The sequence below is a fragment of the Rosa chinensis genome, chromosome 7 (assembly GCF_002994745.2).
Source record: "Rosa chinensis cultivar Old Blush chromosome 7, RchiOBHm-V2, whole genome shotgun sequence".
Taxonomy (NCBI): Eukaryota; Viridiplantae; Streptophyta; class Magnoliopsida; order Rosales; family Rosaceae; genus Rosa; species Rosa chinensis.
This window is the reverse complement of record NC_037094.1, coordinates 28762041-28787753: the sequence shown is the minus strand read 5'-3', so window position 1 is coordinate 28787753 and position 25713 is coordinate 28762041. Positions and strand designations below refer to the sequence as shown.

Genomic DNA, 25713 nt, shown 5'->3' with positions numbered 1-25713 from the left:
TTACAGCCCACTGCATAAGAAGGGAGGAAAATACCAGTCATATATCTCCTTGAGATAAGAAACCTGCCATAACTCACACCCAAATATATAAATTTGTACCAATGATATATAACTCAAACACCACCTCTAAAGTGACTGAGAGAATTCTACATCTTTGGATTCTAGTTAGAAATGACTCAAGTACAAGCATATCCAAAATTTACGAGATTAGGTACAGTGTGGCTTGGTACATCAGTTCTAACATTTTGTTATTGGCTGAAATGTACCTAAAATTCAAATTTTAACAAGATTGATGCAGAAAGAAATCAAAAGGTAGATTGTGAAAAAGAACAGTATAGTTACTTGCCTTGTATTTTGCAGCCAAGGCATTCTTCGCAATGACAAAGCTAACATCCAAAGATGTTTTAGTATGTAAAACTCCCCCCATTGATGTTACTAAGTTCTTTATCTTAACCTGCAACGCAATTATAAACAAAATCAGTAACCAAAGAGAGAGAAAGTTATCAACTAGTAACCAGAACACTCCTAAAAATTGCTCATGCTGAAATCATGCTATAAACCTGACTAAACAGGGATGAAGCTACCAAAAGAAAAGAAAAACTATACAGAGAGAGAGAGAGAGAGAGAGAGAGAGCACGTTCCAAAATAGTAAAAGTAGAAGAAAAATGAAAATGAAAGTAGAGTGAAAAACTTTATGAAGGAGAAATAGCAAATATAGAATGATTTGAAATTGGATTTAACAACTACAACTCACTACTACAAAAAGGTCATCAGACGACGGTGATTTTCTGTTGTGTGATGACCGAACTAACCGTGGTCTAAATGAGTGTTGTGTGATTGAAAAATCAGACAACGGTGATTTCATCGTTCTGTGACAATACTTTGCTCAACAAAATATATGTTTCAGTTGTGTGAATTCTGCGCAAGCATGTGCCTAGCATGGCATGTGCGGGGATGTGTCGGTACATTCAGACAACAGAAGAAAGAATTCACTGTTGTATGAGATTCATAACACACAACAGATATAACTCATTCTTTGTTGTCCGAGATTCATAACACACAATAGATATTACTCATTCTTTGTTGTCTGAGATATGTAACACACAACAGATATTACTCATTCTTTGCTGTCTGAGATTAATAACACACAACTGAACTGGAATTATATCCCTTGTCTATTGATTACTCAGACAACAGAGATGATTTCATTTTTGTTGTGTGTTATGAACCTCACACAACAGAACTTTGTTTTCTTTTGTTGTTGGTTGTTAGTTCACACAACTACTCTATTTGGTTTCTGTTGTGTGTTATGAACCTCACACAACAGAACTTTGTTTTGTTTCGTTGTTGGTTGTTAGTTCACACAACTACTCTATTTGGTTAGCTGTGGTGTGAATATTGTAGTCAAATTGGGTAACAAACCAGTGACTGTTGTAGGAAAAGCCTCAATTTTGAACTCTTTTACAGTCAGGCAACACATTGATTTGCATTGTGTTGTAAGACTAAATATTGGACAGTAATTACCACATAAAAGTACTCAAATCCATATCATTCCATTACCATTTTTCAAACATCCATACATTGGTCAAGTGACTAGGTAATGTACCAAACAAGAAAGCATTCCTAGCCAGCTACACATGAATCAAAAGCTGATATAATATCTTTTCGCTTCAACAAAACCTTCTTGTGCCATTTTATCAAGCATCTTGTGCACTATATATACTCTCATTTGCATCACCTCCAAGCTTATTGTGAAGCTTCACGAGTTAGCACATATTGCAGCAGAAGAGCATGATACAGTACCAAAAGGGGTTGGTTTTCCAGAGGAATGAAGAACAAGAGCATGTAACCCAAGTTCAAGTGCCTTTTCCCCACTCACTAGCACCATCACTGCTCAAGAGAAAAGCACAACCCATTATGCACTGTTAAAAATGAGAGACCATTATGATATATGAGAAGTACCTAAACATAGACACATATATAGATAATCTTATGATAAAAGCATTGCCAGCAATAACTGTACCCCCATAATATAAAGTTTTGGATAGATGTAGATGGGGTGTGGATAATTATTTTCTCTGTAAAAAACGTAATGTACTTCATACTCAATGAACTTGACAAGCACAACCAAAATTTTCAGGTTCGACAGTTTTATGTAGAGAAGGCATGATTTAGAGATTCTTTTCCTAATGGACAGATTGCTATCAGCATAAGCTATTACCACTTCTTTATGTTGCTGATTACATATACATAAACTCAGTATGAAACAACAAAGATCCCAAAACCAACCCACCCAGCTGGAAAGGAAAGCCATATTCACCATAAAATTGATCTAGATGAATGTTACTATATGAAGACTGATAAGTAACAAAAACAAACTATGATAGAAGTAAATAATTTAGAACTTGTATTTGTCACAATTCACAAGCCTAATATATAGCATTCTACAGTCAATTACCTCTTATAACAAGATTGATAAAAAGAAATCAAACGAATAGAGTAGGAGAATGCTTATCCTAATCGATCTATATGAGGATAGCATAGTACTTTTCCTAATCAATATAAGGAACTAAATTGTGTGAACTAGCCAACGTTCCAGACTGGGCATATCTAAACAATGTAAAATAAAGGGAAAAAAATTGCTAATGCATTCACTATGGTAAAGATGCTTGCAGGGCAATTTGATTTTTCGAGCTCCTCTTTTGTACCTACAGCCAAACAGAAGAAGATGCATCATGACTCCCAAACACAAAATCAAAACCCCAGAAAAAACTTTTAAAAAATTAAATAAGTAAAGAGTAAAGACATAAACATTGTTATGAAGAGAATAGAATTACTAGGCACACTAACTTCAATTCCAAGAGAGAGGAGAGCAATTTGAGTACATATTGATAACAAGAGTGCGATTTCAAGAGCTTTGGCATCCTTGAACGTAACAAATGCAGTCTTTGATTGCGCAGGATCACTGCACATTGCACATTGCACACACAACCAACCAGTTCAATATCAAAATTACCAAAACCCAACCAACATTCACTAACCAAACAGACCTCTCTGTTTTCAACTATCAAATACCAGCAGGTGTACAACTAAACAAGTACAAACAAACTTGGAATATATCAATAGTGGCCAGGAGAGAGGGAGGGAGAGAGAGAGAGCGAGAGGGAGATATATATATATATATATATATATATATATATATATTAACAAATGTTAACTTACCAAACAATTTGAACTCCCACATTACCAACAATCCTCATAGCCATAGATACCTGAAGTCAGTCACAAGACAACTATATTAGGTGTTAGCCTTATAATTGTTCTTGCTAAGAGACAATTGTAACTGTAAACAATACAATATCTAGAATGATTATAATATTTTGGAACCTAAACGGTTAGGACCAGATGTATATGCAACATTAAGGAGGAAATAACATGACGGAGGGGCTATCAATTGGAAGAGATAGAAGGAATATGGCTTTTTTCTTTCTGGACACAACATGTGTAATATATTGAAAGTGGTCAGAGCTTTTTCTTTTCTCCTAGTTTTTTAGGACTGAAAATATGTAAGCCCAAGTGTCATCTACTTGAATAGTTTCAAAACATAGGGAAATTGAAGAGCTAGCTTCATCAATCCCAGTTATGAAAGAGACTGAGATAGTAAGAAAGCTTGTCTAACAAGGGGAGGCTTCTCACTCCACTTCTATCTACCTTCAATAGTCTATTAATCTACTTCTATATATCTATGTTCAGTAGTCTATTAATTTACTATCCTTTAGAATCCTATGTATATGAGAGATACATATGAGGATATTATAGTAAGACGGTGTTGATGAAAGGAAGAAGAAAATAGTTATTTCCCAACTTCTCCTATCAGGTCTAGATGATAAAGAAATAGCACGTATGGTTTAAAGTTCCACTGCATTCATTTAGTTTAATGTGCCTAATGAGGTAATAAATCAGTTTTGCTCTCATGTGCAAGTGACCAAAATATCACGGGGAAGATGGTATATACACCGTCATATGTAGGATTCCAAATCACAAAAGAGCATAGGATGTTGAAAAATAAAACCTAAAATAATAGAAAACAAGCATAGGGAGACAGATGGTAATATTAAAGCAATATTATTGCAGTGCTATCATTCTTCAGACAGAATTTGATTCTGTATTCTCTAGTAGATATAACATGTTTGTGCAATCCAAAATATAATGTATAGATAAAAAGTAGTATATGCATTGGTGCAAATTGAAGACAGTTCTCGAGTAAAGAAGAGAAAGAATTAAATACCAGTGATACACCACCAGAACAGAGTTTAGACATGGTATTTACATTAACTTCAGCTATTAGCAGACCTGTTACAACCTGCAGTAGTTATAGACAAGAAAGGAAAAGATAAGAAAACAAGTGAATATGAATGAAAAGTGTTTACTCATACTTACCATGTATACCCAACAAAAAATGCAGATAAGTAAACAAAACTACATAGTGACTTTGGCTAGTAATCTCAGGTTTAACTATCTCATACCAATTCAGTAGGACAACAACAAAAGGGCATCAATTAAACTCAGAGTTTTGCCAACATTAGCAACTAGAACAATCTCACTACCCAACTAATAGACTAAACTACAAGAGAATACAAGCCTGATATTTAGCAGTCTTTTGTATACATCACACAACCAATACCAGAATGGAAGGCACACGACCAAAAAATAAATAAATAAATCTATAACCCTATTTTAAAAGCATGCTTGGGTCCATGTTTCATGACAAAAAAAGCACAACAGAATCCTATACACATGAAGAGACATGAATACATACCGAATTAGATATTGTCTTGTTCCCATAAGTTGCATGGATAAGGCATCTGTAGTCAATTGCTTGACCAACAGTTTTCATTTTATTCATCTGCACCTTGGACTTCAAGGATGCTGAAATAATAAGATTGAAAAGTAATTAGCCATTTGAAGTAATACTACCCAAATATTGTCAAACTACATATCATTTTAAGGAAACTCATTCGAATAGTATGCACATACATCTTTTGAAGGTAACCTAAACAGACCCCTTCTCAGTGCTTTTCTCAAGCATGCTGGTATGTTCATTAAGGAAGGGATCTGGCTATAGAAGAACCTGAAACCAGAGAAAGGAATGTTATTTCCCCCATCAACTTCATTATACTTGTCAGCATCGAATCATATGCAGTCTCAGTGATCCATGCTAAATGTCATTAATTCACATCAAATACAAAGTCACTGAATCTTGAAACACAACGACAACAATAAACACCAATAGTTTAAGTATGTACTATTTTACACTAAAAACAGAATCGCATGACCCGCACGAAAACATCAACAAAGTTCAAAATTTCTAAATCGCCTAAGCCATGATCCAATCCCTAATGCTTAGATATACAGGCCCCTTATCACTACTTATACAAAATTACCAGGATGAAAACGTAGGTTAGAAAGATCTTTCGATCACAAATTATCACGTTCAATATACAATCAGATTCAGATTCAGATGTTAGATTACTATTTAGGCCTTCCATTCTCCTAATTATATCACTAAACCAAAACAAGCCCAACACTAACGGCTGTAAGAGAGAAAAAGAGTGTACCATGGTTACTGTAGCGTTAACGAAAGAAGACTGAGACGATGATCGAAGACTAGGCGAAGCAGAAACGCAAACTCAGGTTTGATATATATATATATATATATATATATATATATATATATATATATATATATATATAGAGAGAGAGAGAGAGAGAGAGAGAGGGAGTTGGGTTTGGGATTATTAGTCGGTTTATTTTGGGGTTAGTTAAAAGATGGAATCGGAATCGGAATCAGAATCAACCCAAAACAATACCTGACATGAGAGCTTCCTCGAGAGTCCGAGCCTTGAACTGCTTGGGGAAGACATACTTGGCCAAATCGAGTAAAACTGCAACAAGAAGAAGAAAACACCAAATGTTAAAACCAAATCGGAACCAATTAAACCTGAAAATCAAGGAAAATTTTAGATTGTGTGAAAGGGATTTGAACATTTATGTTCCTGGGGGACAGAGGAGGCTTGGGTGGCGAGAGCGGCGACAAGGGAGCTTCGGGCTTTGAGAGTAGACATGGTCCTCCTTCGCTGCAGTGGAGAAGATACGGCAGCGCGGTTGGCGGCCATGGAGATGTTAGTCTATTAAGGTTTCGTGACAGGGAGCTTGAAGAGTCTGTTAGTCTTCTGCATCTCTTCAATTGACCATAGTTTGAAGGCGAGGAGGAGGATATTTGATTTGAGAGCAAGGAGGAGGAGATATGGGGATTTAGGGTTTGTGAGTGTACATACATGTACATTTGCAAGCATAATTAGCAATAATGGGCCACGCTCATTGTACCGCCAGAGGTACTAATTCCAACCAAAGGAATGACATGCAGACACACTGCCAGACGGGCTACAGCCTCAACGTCGGACCACCTCCAGATCGCCGCCGACGCGCCGCTACGCGCCGCGCCAAGATGGCATCAGAGGCTTCTGAAAAGGGGAACTGAAGCATATCAGTCCCACATCGAAAACAAAGGGAAGGTCAACCTCTTCCTCACCCATAAAAGGTTCTCTCCTCTCTCCTCATTAATTAAGCATTCCATATTTACCTATTGTTACTCTGTCAACATAAATACGTGGACTAACTTAGGCATCGGAGAGTCGAAGACCGCCCAACGCGGTCTCCCTCTGACGTCCCAGTGTTTTATTTGACAGATAGCGAAAGCTTTAAGAACATCGCAGGTATCAACCCGCCAGTCGGATCAGCGTTAACGAAGGTTCAGCTACCGCCGGACTTTTAAGCATTAACATTGGCGCCGTCTGTGGGAATCCTTGAACAAAAGGCCATCCCACCACACTCACCATGACTAACGGTAGCGGGGGAAACGCTGAAGAGCAGGCAGACCATCCCTCCATCCCCCAACCCTCCGACCCATCGGTAGGCGTTAACCGCGCACTATTCACAACCCCGGTCAACCCCGGCGGTGAGGTAAATCCAAGCAGCAGTCGCCCCCCGGGCCAAGATCTCGTCACTATGTACGAGCTAGCACTAGCGGATCTTCATAAGGCAAACAGAGAACGTGAGGAGGAACTCAAAGAAAAGGCTGAAGCACAAGGACAAGTGGCTACGCTCATGGCACGTTTCGAGGAACTAAAGAAGACGCTGGTGGAGGCCACCGACCGCCCAGCACAGAGCGAGCAGTCACGTAGCACCAGGCGAAGTCGACCTAGCACCGGCACAATGGTACCGGGGCTGGTCATACGGATGCAAGTACCGCTGAACCCACCTGAGTTGTTGGGAATGGGACCACCGCCCATGCCCCAGTTAATGTTGGAGCAGGAGGCGGAATCACTCCCGCACACCAACCGCTCGGAGGCTAGGGCGAGGACTGAAGGCAGTCCCCCTGTGCCGAGACGAAGGCCGTCCCAGCGGGTCATTCAGGCTGATTCTGCCGCCGAAGCAACTGCCCAGATGTTGGAAAGGATGCACCAACTGGAGCAGAGGTTGATCCGGGCGGAGTCGGGCGTCCCAGCGCCAACTCAGAATCCGCTCTTCGCTTCCAGACCTGGGCCCTTCACCGCTGCAATTTTGCAGGCTGTCAGACCGGCATATGCAAAAACCCCAAAGATGTCGCATTACGGCGGAATGTCTGATCCCTTCGTACACATGGACACCTTCAAGAAGGTCACCAACAACAAGGGGTTCGACGACGCCACATTGTGCCACTTGTTCAGCGAAACATTGGATGGCGAGGCAATGAGCTGGTTCTTTGAGTGTCCGCCGGGGTCTGTCAGCTCATTCCATGCATTATCACACGCTTTCCTCTCCCGGTTCATCTTATTGTCCGCCGGGCATCACAACACAAGTCAGCTGTTCAACGTCAAGCAGGGGGAGGACGAATCACTGAAGGCCTTCGTCACAAGGTGGCGAGCGGCAGCGTCTCAGTGCCGTGACCTAGACAAAACAATGGCATCAGCGGCCTTCAGGAAGGGACTTCTCAAGGGACCGTTCCTCTATCACCTCAACTACAGTCATCCCAATGCAACGTATGATCACGTCATGAGTGAGGCGGTCATTCTCGCCCAGGCGGAATTCATCACATATGGAGAGACCCCACCGCCACAAGTAACTCCAACAAAGTCAACACAGCCATCTTCCATTCATCAGGAAACCGCTGACAAGATCCAGTCAGCACCGCCAACTGACAAGAAGAGGGAGTGGCAGCACAGCCACCACCAGAACAAGCGGCAGAAGGACCAGCATCACAACAAGGGCAACCGGCCAACCCATGGGGATAACCGCAACAAGCAGGCGGAGTCCTCCCAGCGGTATGCAGTATTCACGGTCCTGACGGCCTCGTATGAGGACATCTACAATCAGTGTAAGGATCAGATCCCACCGCCACCCCCTCCAAGGTACCCAAAAAGGGCAAACCCAGGAACATCGGCAAGTGGTGCAAATACCACGAGGACAACGGCCACAATACCAACAGCTGCAATGCTCTCAAAACGGCCGTTGAAACCTTATACCGGGACGGCAGGCTGGAGCAGTTCAAGGTGCGCCAACCGCCACTAGTAATTGCCAAGGTTGAGACCTTGGGCCGCATCAACACCATCGATGGCGGTGCTCCAATCACCAGCATGTCTCACAGGGCAAGAAAGCGCTATGCACGCGCTAATCATCCCAAGGAGGTCTGCAACATCCGCTACGAGAGATCCGCCAAACTCCCAAGATCAGGATGGGAACCTATTACCTTCTCGGAGGAGGAGGAGCGCGGAGTGCATTTACCCCATGACGACCCATTCTTGGTCGATGCCATTCTTGGTAAATTCTCGGTGGGGAGAATCTTGGTGGATAGCGGGTCCGCTGTCAACGTCATCTTCAGCGGTTGCTACGACCATCTCAAGCGAAACAAAAAACTACTCCAGGATCACGAGCCACTGCTCAGCTTCTCCTGTGACGTCACACAACCGCTAGGGTCGGATTACATGTGACTGGTTATTGGCACTAGTCCATGCATGGCGGAGGTACATACGGAATTCATTATTGTCGACTGTTTCAGTTCGTACAACGCCATCATTGGCCGACCAGCGCTTAACAAGCTCAAGTGCATCATTGCCGGGTACATGCTTCTCATGAAGTTCCCCACGCCCAACGACACGGGCTGTGTGAGGGGAAGCCAGCAGCTGGCACGAGAATGTTATTCAACCACTATAGCGCGGTCAACGCGCCGCCATGAAATTCTGACGGTGGGTAATGAGGCACCGCCACCAAACATCTTTGAGGATCCTAGAGATGAGGAAGAGAAATATGTAAGGAAGGAGCCGGTCAACCCGGACACATCGTTGAAAGTTGTCTGCATCTCAGACGAGCACCCTGAGCGGACAGTCCGCATAGGCGGCCAACTAAACCCAGAGGTGGAGGCAGAGCTCACTCAATTCCTACGTGATAACGCCGACGTCTTTGCATGGTCCTACGCGGACATGCCAGGTATCTCTCCTGAAATTATCACGCATAAACTGACCATCAAACCCTCCTTTTATCCCATCAAGCAGAAGCGAAGGGCCTTTAATGAGGAAAAATACCGCGCAATCGGAGAAGAAGTCGCCAAACTCCAGGACATTGGATTCATCCGCCAAGTCATCTATCCCCAGTGGATCTCAAATTTGGTAATGGTCAAAAAGCCCAGCGGCAAGTGGCGGATGTGTGTCGACTTCAAAAATCTCAACAAGGCATGCCCAAAGGATAGTTTCCCGCTACCTCGTATCGATCAACTAGTCGATTCAACCGCTGGACATGAGCTCCTCAGCATGATGGACGCGTTCTCCGGATATAATCAGATCAAGATGCACCCCAGCGACCAGGAATGCACCACCTTCACCACCGACAAAGGCCTCTACTGCTACAATGTCATGCCTTTCGGTCTGAAGAACGCCTGTGCAACTTACCAGCGGTTGATGAATGCCATGTTCGCTGAGCATCTGGGAAAAATCATCGAGGTCTACATGGACGACATGCTAGTTAAGAGCATAAAGGCCAGTGGACATGTGGCAAATCTCAGGATCATAGTAACCATCCTCCTGGCCTATGGTATGCGCCTCAACCCAGAAAAGTGTTTCTTTGCAGTCACCGCTAGCAAATTTCTGGGTTACATCGTCAGCGAGCGAGGTATTGAGGCTAACCCGGATAAGGTACAAGCCATCCTTAACCTGGCGGACCCCGAGTATAAGGTGGACGTCCAGTGCCTTCAGGGCAAGTTAACCGCCCTTTCTCGATTCATCTCTCGACTCACTGATAAGTGTGCCCCATTCTTCAAACTCCTCAAAACAACTCACAAGAAGGTCATCGACTGGAACCCAGAATGTCAGGCGGCGTTCCAAGGCCTGAAGGAATACCTGGCGGCAGTCCCTCTCCTCTCTGTCCCGGTGCAAGGAGAAACACTATTCATATACCTAGCAGTATCGGCATCGGCGGTAAGTTGCGCCATTGTCCGACGGGAAGGCCAAGATGAACTCCCGGTGTTCTACGCCGGCAAAGGCATGAACGGAGCAGAAACAAGGTATCCTCCCTTGGAGCAACTGGCCCTCGCACTTATCGTTGCCGCCAGACGCCTCCGCCAATACTTCCAAGCTCATACGATCCATGTCTTAACCAATCAGCCGCTGAGGCAAGTGATGCAGAATCCTGAACACTCGGGGCGCCTCAGCAAGTGGGCCATTGAGCTCAGCGAGTTCGACATAGAATACAGGCCAAGAACCGCCATGAAGGGCCAGGCAGTGGCGGACTTCATCGCTGAATTCACCGAGCGTCAGCCGGAACCCGGCACTGAGACAGGTCCCGGAACACAAAGGGTAACAGTTGAGGAGGCAAATCCCCTACAGTCAGATTGGAACCTGTATGTGGACGGCTCCGCCAGCGCCAAGGCCAGCGGCGCCGGAGTCATCTTAACAGGACCTGGGGGACTAAACGCGGAGTACGCGTTGAAATTCAACTTCAAAGCTTCAAACAACATGGCAGAGTACGAGGCACTCATCGCCGGTCTGCTACTCGCCATTGACTCAGGGGCTGACAACGTCAACATATTCAGCGACTCTCAGTTAGTCGTTAACCAGGTCAACGGCAGCTTCCAGGCCAAGGACCAGCAGTTAGCGGCATATTTGGGGTACGTCAAAACGTTGCTAAAAAAGTTCAAATTTCACAACATCACACAAATCCCCAGGGAAAAGAACGCCAAGGCTGATTCACTGGCGAGACTGGCAACCGCCCAGCCACAGCCGAGTCCAGCGCACACAAGGGTGGAATACCTTGACAAGCCAATTAAGCATCACAAAGACCCTGGCGGAGATCTTCAACATTGAAGTCAACCCCAGCTGGATGGACGAAATCATAGCATACAAAAGCAGCGGCACACTGCCAGAAGATAAGGTCCAGGCAAGACAGCTCAAGCGGAGAGCAACCCGCTACAACATCCAAAATGGAAAACTTTACCGCCAAGGATTCACCCATCCCAACCTCCGTTGTCTAACCCCAGAGGAGGGAAGGGTCGTCCTAGCGGAAATCCACGGCGGAGAATGTGGAAACCACTCAGGCGCCAGATCCTTGGCCAACCACACATTGCGACAGGGCTACTTCTGGCCCACACTTGGCGATGACGCTCGGCAAATTTCGAGGTCTTGCCACAAATGCCAACAGTTTGCAGATCTCCCACATGCACCGGCCGAACCACTGTCAGTTATCATCGGCCCTTGGATTCACTCCACGTGGGACCTCGATTTGATGGGAAGGTTCCAGACCGCCAAGGGCCAGTTCAAGTACATCATCGTCGCCATCGACTACAACAGCAAGTGGATAGAGGCGGAACCACTGACGGCAATCACTACCACCAAGGTCATTCGATTTCTCTGGAAGAACATCTACTGCCGCTATGGTGTCCCACATACAATCATTACAGACAACGGTACACAGTTCAACAACAAAGAACTCATATCGTTCACCGCCAACTTGGGCACCAAGTTAAGTTTTGCATCCGTCGCCCACCCCCAAACAAACGGCCAAGTCGAAGCAGCAAACAAAATAATCAAGAAGCTGCTAAAAAAGAAGCTCGACGACGCCAAGGGTTTGTGGGCGGAGAAGCTTCCAGAAGTCCTATGGGCCATCCGGACAACTCCAACTACCGCCACTGGTGAAACTCCTTTCTGTATGATGTTCGGCACGGAGGCGGTCTTGCCTATTGAAGTAACTCAGCCTACCGCTAGGGTCGAAGGTTACTGCCCAGACACCAACAACGACGGTGTCAACTTAGACAAGGACCTCCTAGAAGAAAAAAGACACAGGGCCCATTTGCACAACTTGCAAAACAAAAGGCTGGTATCGCCTTTCTACAACGCCAGAGTCAAGGCCCGGAACCTCCAATTGGGGGACTGGGTAATGAAGGAAGTTATTCCGCCACCAACAAAACTCCACCCAACTTGGGAAGGCCCGTACAAAATTGTGGAAGTCGTTAGCCCAGGCACCTTCTATTTAATGGACAAGGATGGCGTCACGTCGACCCACCCTTGGAATACCGAACACCTTCGGTATTACTACAAATAGTCAGATCGCTACCCAGGAGCATCTTGACTTAGCTAAATTTTTGTTCAATATTTAGCTAAGGGAAGCTACCCAACGGGTACTACCCCACTTTTGTACACTGGTCAATCAGCTATCAATGAAACGAGGAATTATTCAAACCATTGTTACCAAGTCTAGCACTGAGGGCAACTGGCAACGCCAACAATCGTCAGCGTACCTCGTCCGCTACACGGTGCACTTGGACCAATCTTAATTCCTTTAATGTTTCATTGATGGACAAACGACTCAAAGTGCTAGCAGTACAAACACATCATAGCAAACAGCAATTCAATACTTCATTCCATTTTGCAACATTCATTACAAATTGTCATGCCTCAACGGCTATATATGCCAAAAAAAAAAAAAACTAAGACAGTCTAGTATGGTCCCAGCTGGCTTCAGGGGTTGCCCTCGGCATCTTCTGCTTCAGCAGGCGGCGGCACAATCGCTCGACTCATTTGATCGGACCCTCGCGCCGACGGACTTGGGGTCTCTATGGTGCCGTCCGCCCGGGTGTGCGCCGCCAGGAATCCAGCACGCGACACCTCCGACGGGGTGGGGTGGGGAGTCTGCTGGGACCCCTCCGCCGGATGTGCGCCACTTTATCCACTGCCTGACCGGGCGCCTCCCGTTGGGGCAGGCACGTCATCTTTCTCCAGCGGGGTACTCTTAGCCGGCGGCACATCAGGCTGTGACGCTTTGGCGAAGTCGATGGCGCCCTTCCGCTTCAGCATGTCTATGTTTGCTACAGCTCCAGCCTTCGCTGACTCGATCATCGCCTTCTTAAACTCCGCCGACTGCTTGAATGCTTCAACGGCGGCGGCCGCGGCTGTACTCCCTTCAGCCCTCAGGCGGGTAACCTCACCCTCCAGCCGCTTCACCTCAGTCATTCTGGCGGTGGACTCCCGCTGCACAACAATGAGTTTTTTGTCCTTGGCGGCTATCCGCTCCTGCAGCAGGGCGATGTCCTGCTCCAACTTGGAGACATGTTCATTCCTCTCCAAGTCCCGCTCGATGGCTACGTTGAGCTTACCGCGGACGTCGGCATAGTCACATTCCCCCTTGGCCAGCCCCCGCTCTACCTCCGCCAGTTGCTCCTTCGCCTCCGCCAACTCCCTCTGGAGACCTTGGATTTCCTCCCTCAGCTCCCCCTCGACCAGGGGCTGCTTTGATGCCGCCACGAACATGTCATGTAGTCCCGCCGATATTTGACCAAACGCCGAGCTGAAGGGCGATTGGTCAATTGCCGTGGGGCGCGAGATACCCGCTAGGCCGCCGAACCCTAGCCGTTCGCATAGATGGAAGAGGAACTCCCGCTCACCATCTGTCATGAACGCAGCATACTCGGCGAACGAGTCCAGCTCACTAGCGGCGGGCGCCTCTCCCTCCACCGCAACAGTTTTCGACGGAGCTTGTCGGGCCTTCTTCTGTTAGCGGGCCCCGATCACCTCCACCCCCTCCCCTCTTCCTCAGAAGGAGAGTCAACTTGCCGACGTTTTCTCTCCAGCGCCCTTTGGTTCCCGGCGGCGGTCCTCGTCGTCCTCACCGGCGGCTCCTCCCTTGGTACAGTGACAGTTTCCGCCGGTTGCACCACCTTCTCCTTTTGGGGGCCACGCCTACTGGCAGGCATCCGCTCCTTCTGTTGCCCCGCTGCAGCGCTTCCCCTCTCCCCGCCGGCCACTTGGGTCCCCGCCTGCACTACCGGCAGACCATCCTCACCAAGATGGGAGTGGTGCGGCATTGGCAGCACCACCGGAACCTCGGACTGGCTCAGCGCCAGTGTCTCGGGGTTCACCAGCGTCTTCTGGGCCGCCAGCCCCTCGGCGTACATGGTCTCCAGAAAGTTGTCTATCTCCGCGCGGTCCATTGCTTTTTCAAAAGCGTCGCGACTCGATTTGTTACCAGGCGGGGTTTCTAAAAAAAAAAAAGAAAACCCGTCAGTCCGGATCACTTGTTACAAAAAAAAAAAAGGTATGGCGGAGATTTCTCACCAACGGAGCGAGTTAGCCGCTGTTCGACTAATAACTCCCAACCGGTCAGAAGTCGGAAGTCCAACAAATTGCGGTTCCGCCAGCAACCTCTGATCCTCGCTACGCGACACTCCTCTTCGAGCATTAGGGTATACCGCAGTCCCGCTGCACAAACACAGTAATCGTTAGTAAGAATACAAGTCTGTAAATACATGAACCCGCCAACTACGTTCAGCGGAAACCGGTTACCAACCTCGGATGGGTTGGAACTCCGACTTAATCTTATATGTCGGCCCTTCCTCGTTCGACCTGGCGTGATACTCCCAACCCTCTGTGGCGACGCAGAAGGTCCCCCGCCAGTAGGACATTGAGTCCCTTAGATTCTCGATCAGTTTGGGCGCTCCCTGACTGCGGCTCAGGTTCACTTGCCCTCTGCAACCTCGGCGCTTCACGTACACCAGCTCGTAGAAGTGAAGCACTTCCGCCACAGTAGGTCCCTCGCACCCGGACAACCGCCACAGTGAGTTCATTGCCAACATCAACCGCCACATGTTGGGGCAAATCTGACCGAAGGCAAGGCCAAATTCGCACACCAGGATTTGGAGATTCGGCACCAGCGGAAGTGTCACTCCTTGGCGGAATATCGCCTCATGCACCGCCGCAAATCCCACTGGGAGAATCGACGCCTTCTCATACGCCGTCGGCTGGCGGAGCTTCACCAAGCCAGGCAACCGGAACGTCTGCTTCATTCGAGTGACAGCGGCGGCATTCATCCGCCCTCCTGCCTCGTCGACGGCGGTGCCATCCTGGAGGAACCACGCTGACTCAGCATTCTGCCCCGCTGCTTCTTCTTCCCCAGCGGAGCCGCTGGCAGCACTATTGCTCGCCAAACGCTCGTCGCGCCTAGCTTTGGCAGCAGCGGCCTCACCCGCCCTAGAGCTCTCTGGACGCGGACCACGACCCATAGCTACTTCCCAAGGTATGGTCTGTAGCGGCTCAACCTCTAGCGGTTCTGGCAGTGAGGTTCCTGCATGGGCAGACGGACGCAACGAATCAATAAAAATCCTATCCGCCGCGCTGAACGACACGTCAGACCCGGAATCCTCACTGCTCGAAATCTCTATGACGTTAGCCATCCCAAACCCTAAAACCAACACCAGTTAGCACAAACACAGATCTAGCCTATTCTTACATCAGTTATAGCCAAGGGCATCAAGAGCAAAACCCAGAAAATCCCAAAGTAGGAACAAACGCACTTAACCCAGATTCGACCATCTAACAAATCCCTGAACACCAAGTCTTTGCCAACCACCATAATCCAACCCCACCCCCCCCCCCCCCCCCCCCAAATCTCATTTTACACCTCAGAACACGCCAAAGAAAAAACAGGAATCATCCCAGAAAGACAAACAACAAAACCCAGAAAATAGCAGATCCAATAAAACAGGAAAAGGGAAATCCAGATACCAACCTCGGTGGTGAAGCCTACGTTACGATGGTGCACAGCAATCTTCGGGGGTGCTATCGTCGTTTCTCCGGGAACGGTATCTCCAAGCTCTGGCAACCTCTTTCTTCAGTCTCGGACAGGCAGAGCAAGCAGAACACGACTGTGAGTTTGAAGCTTTTACCAAAGTGTCAAATCTCGCTGGGTTTCCCCCCCTTTTATGTCAACATCAGCGCGTTCTCCGCCGTCCGCTAAAAAACGATATCACACGACAGCCGTACACGTGTCACAGACCTCCACTTACTACCCGGATTAACCGAGGCGTCGCTTCGGTTGCGAAATCCATAATTACTACCATTTATGGCGAGAAGACGGCCAGGCTTAGGGGACAAGCCTCCGCACGCTAACCCCCTGCGGGTTAGACACGTGTCAACCACCACCAGACGAAGCGTCTGGTGGAAGTAACCACTGGGATGACTCCACCAAGTGACGAAGTCTCCGCTGAGCGAAACCCCGCCAGCAGAACTTCTCCCTTGTCATCCCCCAAGTGACGAAGTCTCCGCTGAGCGAATCCCCGCTAGCGGAACTTCTCCCTTGTCATCTTCCAGGTGACGAAGTCTCCGCTGAGTGAAGCCCCGCCAGCGGAACTTCTCCCTTGTCATCTTCCAGGTGACGAAGTCTCAGCTGAGTGAAGCCCCGCCAGCGGAACTTCTCCCTTGTCATCCTCCAAGTGACGAAGTCTCCGCTGAGCGAATCCCCGCTAGCCGAACTTCTCCCTTGTCATCCTCCAAGTGACGAAGTCTCCGCTGAGTGAAACCCCGCCAGCGGAACTTCTCCCTTGTCATCTTCCAGGTGACGAAGTCTCCGCTGAGCGAATCCCCGCTAGCCGAACTTCTCCCTTGTCATCCTCCAAGTGACGAAGTCTCCGCTGAGCGAATCCCCGCCAGCGGAACTTCCCCCTTGTCATCTTCCAGGTGACGAAGTCTCCGCTGAGTGAAACCCCGCCAGCGGAACTTCTCCCTTGTCATCTTCCAAGTGACGAAGTCTCCGATGAGCGAATCCCCGCCAGCGGAACTTCCCCCTTGTCATCTTCCAGGTGACGAAGTCTCCGCTGAGTGAAGCCCCGCCAGCGGAACTTCTCCCTTGTCATCTTCCAAGTGACGAAGTCTCCGCTGAGCGAAACCCCGCCAGCGGAACTTCTCCCTTATCATCCTCCAAGTGACGAAGTCTCCGCTGAGCGAAACCCCGCCAGCGGAACTTCTCCTTTGTCACCCTCCAAGTGACGAAGTCTCCGCTGAGTGAAACCCCGTCAGCAGAACTTCTCCCTAGCCATCATGCAAGCGGGGCATCTTCCGCTATACACCTCTGGCGGAACCCCCCTTTCAACTTGCAAACTGCGTGCTTTGTTCAACGCAACATCGTTCAAACAAAGTACCGCCAGGCACGTCTACCGGACGCTGCTTCCTGCTACAGTTAGAGGGGGATACCCGCCAAACGGCGAATCCCGAGGCCACGCCTCACTCTGACAACGACCGCCACGCGGCGTTACCGTCAGACCGTCCCTACAGGACACGGGGACTAGTCAACAGTCTACGACGGCCCTGATCAGGCACGTTGACCCCCGTCATTTGGGTGCTAAACATTGGGCTCGCTACCCAACACCCTCTGCTCCGTGCAGCTCCCCCTCAACAAACAATTTGCCGACCATCCGGAGGTCTATCTTCGCCGGGGAGTGGGGGACTCCCTGGGGGGCCCACCCGAAAGGGTATAAAGCGTTTGCTCAGTAAAACCAACGGTTGACAACGCACTGACGCTAATTATGCTCTTGCAAAGTCTAGCAGAATAAAACGCTTCGAACCGCCAAACAACTCCCCAACCAAGATTGCCCTCTTTGACTGGGGACTTGGGGGACTTGTACATACATGTACATTTGCAAGCATAATTAGCTATAATGGGCCACGCTCATTGTACCGCCAGAGGTACTAATTCCAACCAAAGGAATGACATGCAGACACACTGCCAGACGGGCTACAGCCTCAACGTCGGACCACCTCCAGATCGCCGCCGACGCGCCGCGCCAAGATGGCATCAGAGGCTTCTGAAAAGGGGAACTGAAGCATATCAGTCCCACATCGAAAACAAAGAGAAGGTCAACCTCTTCCTCACCCATAAAAGGTTCTCTCCTCTCTCCTCATTAATTAAGCATTCCATATTTACCTATTGTTACTCTGTCAACATAAATAGGTGGACTAACTTAGGCATCGGAGAGTCGAAGACCGCCCAACGCGGTCTCCCTCTGACGTCCCAGTGTTTTATTTGACAGATAGCGAAAGCTTTAAGAACATCGCAGGTATCAACCCGCCAGTCGGATCAGCGTTAACGAAGGTTCAGCTACCGCCGGACTTTTAAGCATTAACAGTGAGAGAGGACTGAGATTTCGTTTCGTGTTGAGGGAGTGTTGATTGTCGAGAGAGGACTAAGTGGAAGGCTTTGTTTTCTTTTGTTTAAACCTAGCAAAAAATTCTCAAAATTATTCACACAACAGAAATCTCACCAACTGTCGTCTAAGTGCAGCACTAAAAATCAAAATGTGAAATCGTGGAGGGAAACATGGCGCCTTCAGCATTTTGGCTCAAAATGTTGCCGCCCAGTTCCATCTTCACACAACAAAAAATCTTAAATCTATTGTACAATTACAACAGCTTGCACTAGGCCTATCTAGGGGAAGACATTTGAGCAAGCTTCCTCAAATTTTGATGCTTAGTTTTTCAATCACACAACGGAAATAGTAAAACCCGTTGTCCTAGTAGCCCAAATTTCAATGTTTCAAGAGCCGACCAAGACTCCAAAGTGGAGGGAAATCTGTCGCTAAATTATTTAAGACACAGACGACAGACATTACTTCATTTCCGTTGTGCAATGTAGTTCTGATAAAAAAGTTTTCAGTTTGTTGGCATTCACACAACAGAATATAACAAGTACCGTTGTGCAATAAAGCTTGCTTAAACACACAACAGATGATTTTTGTTCCGTTGTGTGATTAACTTTTTGTAGTAGTGACTTTATTTCAGTCAATCAAGATAAATTTCAAATGAGTGATCATCAAAGATAAGTAACAGGTGTTACTCCTAATACCCACTATATTTTTCAGCAAGTCCAAAAATGAAAAAAATACATGCACATACTGCAGGCACAGTACCTTTTCATCTGCCTCAAAACCAGAGGCAAGTACATTGACACCATCCAATGCTAGGCAACAAGTAAACTTTTGTTTAGACAGCGACCTATGCTCGTTCGCACAAGAAAACACGCATTGAGGACCTGTCCAATCATCAGAAACACATGCCCAGGTATCAGCACTATTTCCCAAAGACCAAACTGAACTCACGAGTCATTCATACCACTAACATCGAAATTTATAAAGTAAGTTCCCAAGTTCCATGGTTTAATTACTACCCAACTGAGCTTCCACTTAATTGTTCACTTCAAGTTCGGCCATCTATATGCTGCTTAAGTGTGACTAAATCGACTCTTTGATTATTCAGAACCCAGACAACATTAACATTTCTTATAGCTTTCTTTCCCAATCATTCAATGGTCTAATAATCATAAACCCTAATTCCTAATTTGAATAGTGAATTTTAGAATTGGCACAACAAACTCATAAAAAGCAGCGAAATTGGGAAAACCATACCTAGCAGTGATTGTGTATGGACAAGAATCAAGTATGTTATTCATTAGTTAGAAATTGAAACAAGCCAAAGAAACACCAAGTGGTAGAAATTAGAAAGGTACCTCTACATTGAAATGGAGACAGAGAAGGAAGAGATTTGGGGGTTTCCCGATTGCAGTAGCTTGAGTCTTGAAACCTGGAAATTCAAGAGAAGATTCAAACATTGGGTAAAATGGACCAAGAGTTGTGATTTCACCAAGAAAAGTAATGGATGAAACAGAAAAATGATCAAAGATACCGGTACCGGATGACTTTGGGGATGAACTCCAGGTTTGCTCTCACCTTGGGTTGTCGTGGTGGAAAAGAAAGTATACCCTAAACAAATCAATATTGAGTGCTAAGAGCGGCCGCGTGTTATTCAGTCTTTTTTTTTTTTCCTTCTTAACGGTACTCACAGTAATCCGTGTGAGTTTCTCAATATTGAGCGGGAATAAATTGTTGGCCCATCCTTATTTTTTGTTTCAAAATATTTCGGTGATTCTCTAATTCTTTTAGTAATTAGCTATTATTTTTATTGATAATAATTTACTTTCAAGCTATTTCACCACCAACCAAAATTAAATATATTCTTTCTTTACTTTATGAAATATCATCGGCTTGTAATTAACACATCAAAAATAAAATTGTCCTTTAACAACGACATAAATTATATTAATTAAAAATACTTGCAAAACGCACAATATTTCTTATAAAGTAATTAGAAGCAAAAAATGAATATTGTGCTCATGGATGATGATCTGCTAGTCCAAATTAACTCCTGAGATGTCTATGCGTGCTATCGTCACATCTTCCTCGTCATTCAGTCCATGGACAACCTATTGAGGTGCGTACGGTTCTAGATCAAGGTCCACACCCATATAAAAAAATTCTCTTGGTTTGGTCTTCACAACAACCTTCCAATTAGATTCAATAGGATCTTTTATATAAAAAACTTGTTGTGCTTGACTAGCAAATATAAAAGTATCCGATGGTGGAAGCAAATGATTAAAGTTTACCAACATGAACCCAAACTCATCTTTTTTCAATCCTCGATTATGAGTCCGACTATCAATCCAATCCCCCTCAAATAGCAGTACTTTCCTACCATTGTAATAGTCTAATTTTATGATATCTATCAATACGCCGTAATAGTCAAGCATGTCATCTCTTGGTTGGTGATCATTGGCAGTAGTATAGCAATTACTGTCGGCGTAATTTGATCAATCTACTAATTATAAGCAGAATTGCTACCGAAATCCGTGTGAAGTACTTACACATTTGCAACTGATTTCCGTGTGTATTTAGCTCGGCAAACCACTAACTGTCATGTCAATTTTCATTCGATTATTTACACGGAATTCTGTGTGTAGTCTCCTTTTTCACACGGAATTCTGTAGCCAATTGCTCTTTTCACACAGATATCTGTGTCAACATTTTCACACAGATATTCGTGTATTACTCATTTCACACAGAAATTTGTATCAAATACTTATTGTAACAGAAATCTGTCCCTCCGTAATTCACATAACAAAAAAAAATTAATGATTTCGAAATAAACTAATTTGTAATACGTACAGAAATCCGTGTGAATTGATTTTCACACAGATATCCGTGTAAAAATATTTTAACGTTTACACATAGATCTGTTACTACTGTTTATTCACATGGATTTCCGTCGATATTGTTATTGTATAAATTACTGTGGGCCCAATTATGCTCTTTTCACACAGATATTTGTGTGTTACTCATTTCACACAGAAATCTGTATCAAATACTTATTGTAACGGAAATCCGTCCCTCCATAATTCACATAACATAAAAAATTAATGATTTCGAAATAAACTAATTTATAATACATATAGAAATCAGTGTGAATTGATTTTCACACAGATATCCGTGTGAAAATGTTTTAGTTTTTAAATAGATATATGTTACTGTTGTTTATGCACACGGATTTCCATTGATATTGTTATTGTATAAATTATTGTGGGTCCAATTATGCTCATTTTACATGGATTTCTGTTAGTGTTTATATTTTGCACGGATATATGTGGCTTTTAACTACATTAAATCCGTGTGTGTTGTTATTTTACTAATAGTGACTAGATCAAAAGCTGAGAGACTTCCTCAGGTTTAGAAGTGCATTGCCCTGCCTCATTGTTTAGCCCTTTAATTCAGTTCTGGCCTCTACAATTCGAAGCTCGTCTATGAAAGAAGGTTGTGTTTTGATCTCCTTCTTTCAACCATTGAAGTCTAGAAAATTGTCTCCAGTAAGTCTTGTTTGCAGTAAGTAGTTCATTCAAAAGGAATTGTAACATCTTCTGTTCATCGAAGTGTCCAACATCAAAGGTCTGTTTCATCAACTCTTCTAGTTTGCCTTGGATTAACTTCATTTTTGTTTGCCTTTGTTGAAAAACACCGGCTTCCAACTTAAAAAGAGTTGGCCTGTATGCTTGATCTTTCTGCCAACCTGTTGCATGGATTTCCCAGAGGTTGGGAGCATCCACCCTTGCTCTACCACTTTAGCACAATCAGGGTGTGGCAGCCACATCTCCTCAAATAAAAAAGATCTAGGTCTTTGATGCATTGGAGTTGGTTCCGGATTAATCTCAATTAAAATAGGGCAATGGTAAGATTGGCTAAAAGGGAGGATGATAACTCTAGAGAAATGATACAATTCTCTCCATTGGACTGTCTGGCAAGCTCGATCAAGTCTCTCCTTGGTGAAGCAATTAGACCACGTAAACCACACTCTAACAAACCCCCATGTCAATCAGATCACAGTTTATAAGGGCTTATCTGAATCTGTTTATTTGGGCTTTACTGCGGGGTGGATAGCTTGATTTGTCAGCATGACAAAGAACCTCGTTGAAATCCCCGGCTACCAGTCATGGAATATGAAGTTGAGAAGCTAACAGGCAGAGGAGATCCCAAGTGATGATACGATTTGCTGGAATAGTGACTCCATAGATACTTGTACATCTGAAAATGCCTTCTGATCCCACAGCCCCAACCTCAACATCTGTGTGATTTGCAGAGTAGTTCCGGAGTCTAACTGGGGTATCATTCCACTAAAACAATGCCAGACCATGACAATCATCATCTTTAGGAACACACACAACTCTATCGAAGGCCATTCTCCAACGAATAGTCGTCAGCAAATTCGACGTTGTTAGGGTTTCAGAAAGAAACACCATACTAGGGTTTTGACATCGGACAATATCAACAAGAGAATCCTGCATTTCTATATTGTTAAGCCCTCTGCAGTTTCAAGCGAGGATTTTGAAGTGTTGCATAGGAACGAGCAATGGAGGGTCGGCGCCGGCCCCAGCAAGGCTTGCTAGGCTTGAGAGGGTTTCTCCTAGGGCTTTTAATCGCACTACAACACTAATAACTTGGGATTTTCAATCTTCAAAAATCTTGATTTTGTTTTCTTGGTTTTTAAGTTGTTTAGATTTTTTTGAAAAGATAACAGCATGTGAAAAAATATTTACAAGTTGAGTAGGAATGTATATCACAATTTGGGAAGTGTGGTTTTCACTCCCTTTTTTTTTTTTTTTTGAGGAAGGGCCAGATTGGCTGCCCTTAAGCCGTAGTCATTAATGAAACCATAGAATACATGGGGGGGGGGGGGGGGGGACATATAGCTTAAACCCCAAATCATAAACAGCATTGAGAGAATCACCCGAGATAATAACAGGCGTCTCAACTAAAGATATGTATTCTAAAAAGCACCAATTAGCGAAGAGTGCACATTTGGCTACTCTAATAGCTTTACAAAGGTGGTGACATACCGGAAAGTAAATGCTTACTCGAAGCCATAATATACTAATTAGAGCAGCTTTCCCACTATGTTGCCACCGGAAAATAAATCCGGCGACACTTAGTTTCATTTTACCGCTAGGAGGTTGCGACAATTTGACCAAGCAATGAGCCCGCCACCTAACTAGGGCAAACCAGGCACACAGGGTGTGCAGTCTGGGACCAAGCCCACATCGCCCTGCTATAAAATAACAGGGAATTATTGCTGGCATTATGCCAGTACTTGCGGATAAAGAAAAACAAAAAAACATAAACCAAATAAAGAAAAAACAATTTGGAACTAGAGCCCAGGCCCAAGCCCAAATCAGATCACAGGTTGCCAGCCCAGCGTGGCCTAATCCCACCACCGACAGCCACAATCGCCGGATCGTCGTCCACCTCGCTCCATCCCCGCCAGGAGAAGCGCCGCCCTTTCCACCCATTCCTTTCCCCATGTCGAAGTCAAACGCCATGACCCAGAACCGACAGGTCCGATCGGATCCAAACCAGATCGGGTCAGTCCAATCCGAGCCTTGATTCGCCGCCACGATCTCTTCCTCTCCAGTCCACCTCTGAACCCGCGACACCGCACCCCGCCGCTGACCCACATATCCTACCTCTGGCTAGCAAGAGAGGAACCACAACCTGCCAGCCGCCTCGATCTCCCCTACCATCTCCTCTGATCCCTTGTGAACCAGATCGAAGGAGCTAACACAGGCAACAAAACCGCAGCCAACAGATCCCGTCCGACAACAGCGTCACCGGACGCGCCGCCGGACGGAGAGAAGAGGATATTTTGAAAACCTAGCGCTCGTTAGGAGAAATTACACAAATGACGCATGCCTACCAAATAATTTAAAGGGTCCTTGACCCAATTTTTACTCCCTTTTTTAAATGAAAGAAATTTCATTCCAGCTAATTATAAATCATTAATTCATCAAGGGAGAGGAAACAAGAGCAATTATATATAGACAGTAGGTACCATGAGCCAAAAATGCTCGAACCTTCACAAGAATAATCACTCATTTCCACGCACTATAGACAACAAACAATATTAAAGAGTCAATAAATCCTCATAGACCACGTACATCAACAAGAGTTGCAGCCTATCTTGTACTGTCTCATAAAAATATCATGCCATATGCAAGAGTAGCTCACAAGCACATTGACAACAAGAACATATCGGCATAAAAAGCTTTATATTTTGAAGAATTTTATATAACCTTAAGAAGAAAACATGTGTCTACACTACCAAAATGAGTTTTTCGAGTTTCTTACCCAACATCCATTTGCTGAAGTCTATAGCATTTTGTTCGTATTTTAAGTTCCTATACTTAACTTGAGAAGTTTTAGTAGACATGTCAATGAGAATTTCAAACTTAGAATCACATCAAATGATTTAATAGCAAGTTATGATTTTTGAAAGTTAAGGGTTTGTAGCAGAAAATTCTTGAACCTACTCCATTGTCTTGATGTTTCGGTCATATAAGAAGTTTTAGTTGTTCAAACATGTTTTTTATGCTTGGATTTCATGATAGAATTAAGCCATTATGATGTTGGCTTGTGCATAAGATACTAAAATATTTATAACTTTGCATATTTATTCGACCCATTATATTAATTTTAAATGACTCTCTTACGAAGTCTCATGGTACACATTTCAAATTGCTCTCATGAAGTGCTCTAAAATCTCAATGCTAGTGGATTCCACTATATCTAGATAATCATCGCAAAAGTCAGCTGTAATGCCATAGGCGAGCATCCTCATAGCGCATATCAGCTTTTGTTTAGTGGATAAGCCAATAACTCACCCAGTAACATCTCTTATTTGAACAAAATATGAGTCATAGTTAGCCACGTCACGGATCATCCTGTCAAAGACCCAAGGTTGCATTATATATGACCTACGAAATATATTTGGTTCATACCTGCATCGATCCGTGAAGTATTGAGTTTTGAGTTCTTGATCCATAAGCTCTCAAGTTTTGGCGGTACTTACGACCTTTCGAAGAACCATCACATTGTGATTCCTCATCTTCCAGAGTTTGGATTTACAAGGCAGCGGCAGACATCGTCATGGATCTTCGAAAGTTTCTCATGACGGCCTCTTCTTGATCTTTCATCAACCATTTTGGCAAACG

The 25713-nt window shown here is 45.2% G+C and overlaps 1 protein-coding gene across 1 annotated transcript; it reads right to left on the bottom strand.

Moving 5' to 3' along the window:
* LOC112177743 lies at positions 1 to 24045 on the bottom strand. The gene is made up of 6 exons (XM_024316002.1): positions 23914 to 24045; positions 20031 to 20107; positions 19855 to 19928; positions 19259 to 19380; positions 347 to 454; positions 1 to 63 (listed from the first exon to the last, which is right to left on the bottom strand). The coding sequence occupies exons 1-6, from the start codon at positions 24043 to 24045 to the stop codon at positions 1 to 3; spliced, it is 576 nt and encodes a 191-aa protein (XP_024171770.1).
* Positions 24046 to 25713: the final 1668 nt, after the last annotated feature.

What these genes read in the sequence shown, in the direction of transcription:
- LOC112177743 (XM_024316002.1), bottom strand. Translation starts at nt 24,045, where the DNA reads ATGGCGTTTGACTTCGACATGGGGAAAGGAATGGGTGGAAAGGGCGGC. An exon ending in CCCAAAGTCATCCGGTACCG is followed by an intron (nt 19,929 to 20,030) that starts GTATCTTTGATC and finishes TTGAATTTCCAG; the next exon opens with GTTTCAAGACTCAAGCTACT. An exon ending in CCTTGGCTGCAAAATACAAG is followed by an intron (nt 64 to 346) that starts GCAAGTAACTAT and finishes GAGTTATGGCAG; the next exon opens with GTTTCTTATCTCAAGGAGAT.